General features: G+C 41.3%; 1 protein-coding gene across 1 annotated transcript; it reads right to left on the bottom strand.

Annotated features, from left to right (window-relative positions):
• Positions 1 to 396: 396 nt before the first annotated feature.
• On the bottom strand, positions 397 to 2,222 carry LOC112505331 (F-box/LRR-repeat protein 12-like; the record flags this gene model as incomplete). The annotated part of the gene is made up of 2 exons (XM_025109256.1): positions 397 to 744; positions 1,140 to 2,222. Coding segments are annotated over 2 exons (1,431 nt in total), but the record flags the coding sequence as incomplete, so codon positions are not given.
• Positions 2,223 to 2,250: the final 28 nt, after the last annotated feature.

A 2,250-nucleotide genomic window follows, 5' to 3' on the forward strand; every position in this document is an offset into this window, starting at 1 on the left:
TCAATTTCAACTGGGATCTGTCTTTGGTGGAGGGGCATCATGTTTGTTGGCACAATTAATAATTATTCCTAATAAAACAATACTTGAACCAAAAAACTAACTGAAGGTACGTATAAAACCAGGAAACTGCAAATGGAAGTTCAATTTGCTTGCAATATAAGCCACATCACATTTCACAAGTCAACTTACACCCTACTGGAAAACCAGAAAGCACAACACAAGTCAACTTACACCCTACTTGAAAACAAGAAACCACAACACAAGTCTACTTAAAAACAAGAACCAAAGCACAACAACACAGGTTTTCAAAGGGACATAGAGTACATACCAAATAGGTCTTCATATACCTTTGATCAGGCTTTTCTTTCCTCTTGGAGTACGTCATGTTCTGAAGGCCTAAATGGGGGCAACATGCATTGCTGCTTCCTCTTTGATCTCCACACCTTCTTTCGCATCCTTAAAAACCTCGATCCCCTCTGGAGTGATTTTCCAGCAATGGCTTATGTATATCAACGAAAGGCGTTCGCAGCCGTTTCCCAAAGCTAGTAATCCCGCATCGCAAAGGTTCTCACATCCGCTCACATCAAGTTTCTCCAAATTGCGACAATGCAATCCAATCGCCTCCCAACCAGAAATTCCTATCTTGGTACAGTANTGTGATATGAAGGATGAACAACTAGCGTTATTGATGTTAGTGCATTCAATTTCAACATTGGGATCTGTCTTTGGTGGAGGGGCATGTTTCTATTGCTTTAAAAAAAAAATTACCCAAGGTATCGTATCGTCCTTCTTCTTCCATGTKGGCAAAATTAATAATTATTCCTAATAAAACAACACTTGAACCAAAAAAACTAACAGAAGGTATGCAAATGGAAGTTCAATTTGCTTGCAATACAAGCCACGTCACATTTCACAAGTCAACTTACACCCAACTTGAAATCAAGAAAGCACAACACAAGTCTACATAAAAACAAGAATTTTAAAGCACAACACAAGTCTACTTAAAAACAAGAACCAAAGCACAACAACACAGGTTTTCAAAGGGACATAGAGTACATACCAGATAGGTCTTCATATACCTTCGATCAGGCTTTTCTTTCCTCTTGGAGTCATGTTCTGAAGGCCCAAATGGGGGCAACATGCATTGCTGYTTCCTCTTTGATCTCCACAGCTTCTTTCGCATCCTTAAAAGCCTCGATCCCCTCTGGAGTGGGTGTCCAGCAATGGCCTATGTATATCAACGAAAGGCGTTCGCAGCCGTTTCCCAAAGCTAGTAATCCGGCATCACAAAGGTTCTCACATCCGCTCACATCAAGTTTCTCCAAATTGCGACAATGCAATCCAATCGCCTCCCAACCAGAAATTCCTATCTTSGTACAGTATGATAGGATCCATTCTTGCAGCAATGGACACCCTTTCGAGATYYTTATRATAACATCATCTGTGACAAAGCTGCACTTCCGAAAGTTAAGGACTTTGAGATTTGCGGCAATGCCTAAACCGATGGCGGCCAGTCCATGTCCCCTCGGGCACTTGCGAAGACACGAAAGACTTAGGTACTCGAGACCACCGCCACTTAGAATTCCAGTGACGCCCATGGGATCAAACKCACAATAATCGGCTTCTAAACAAGTCAAGGTTGGAGAACAGCCTTGGAAGCTTACCCCGACAATTCTATAGCACCAAGATACTTTGACAGCTCTAAGTTTCCTACAGTTCTGCGAGAGAGCCCAAATTCCAYGGTCGGTTATTTTGTAGCACTTTGAAAGATTCACTTCTGTTARAGACCGACAAGATGATGTTAAGATTTCCAATCCACCATCTGTAATATTACAACAAGACAGACCGATGATGGACAAAGACGGACAACCCGAAGCAACTGAAGAAAGTCCTGTGTCCGTGAGGTGAAAACAATCATTAAGATTAAGAGAGTGCAATTTAGAGCCATAATTTGCCAATCGAGTTAATCCTGAATCTGAGACATTGTAACAGCCCCTCAAGGACAATGACTGTAATTGCCTRAAACGGTKAAGCAACCTATCAAGCATAATTGAATTAATGCTGTCAAAGGAGTTATATGACTGGGCTAATCGTCGAAGATCCAAGCATTTACGRCTTGAATTTTGAACATCAAGAAAACGATGACAAGTTAGGCCAAAAGAGTCTCGATCAAGATTTGTTGCTAATTTTTCGAAGATCAGATATAGATATTCCTCAGGAAGGTGTGTAAAATAAGTGCGGCCGGGGTTT

Source organism: Cynara cardunculus, unplaced genomic scaffold, assembly GCF_001531365.2.
Source record: "Cynara cardunculus var. scolymus isolate 2C unplaced genomic scaffold, CcrdV1 Un_Scaffold_9851, whole genome shotgun sequence".
In the NCBI taxonomy this organism is placed as follows: Eukaryota; Viridiplantae; Streptophyta; class Magnoliopsida; order Asterales; family Asteraceae; genus Cynara; species Cynara cardunculus.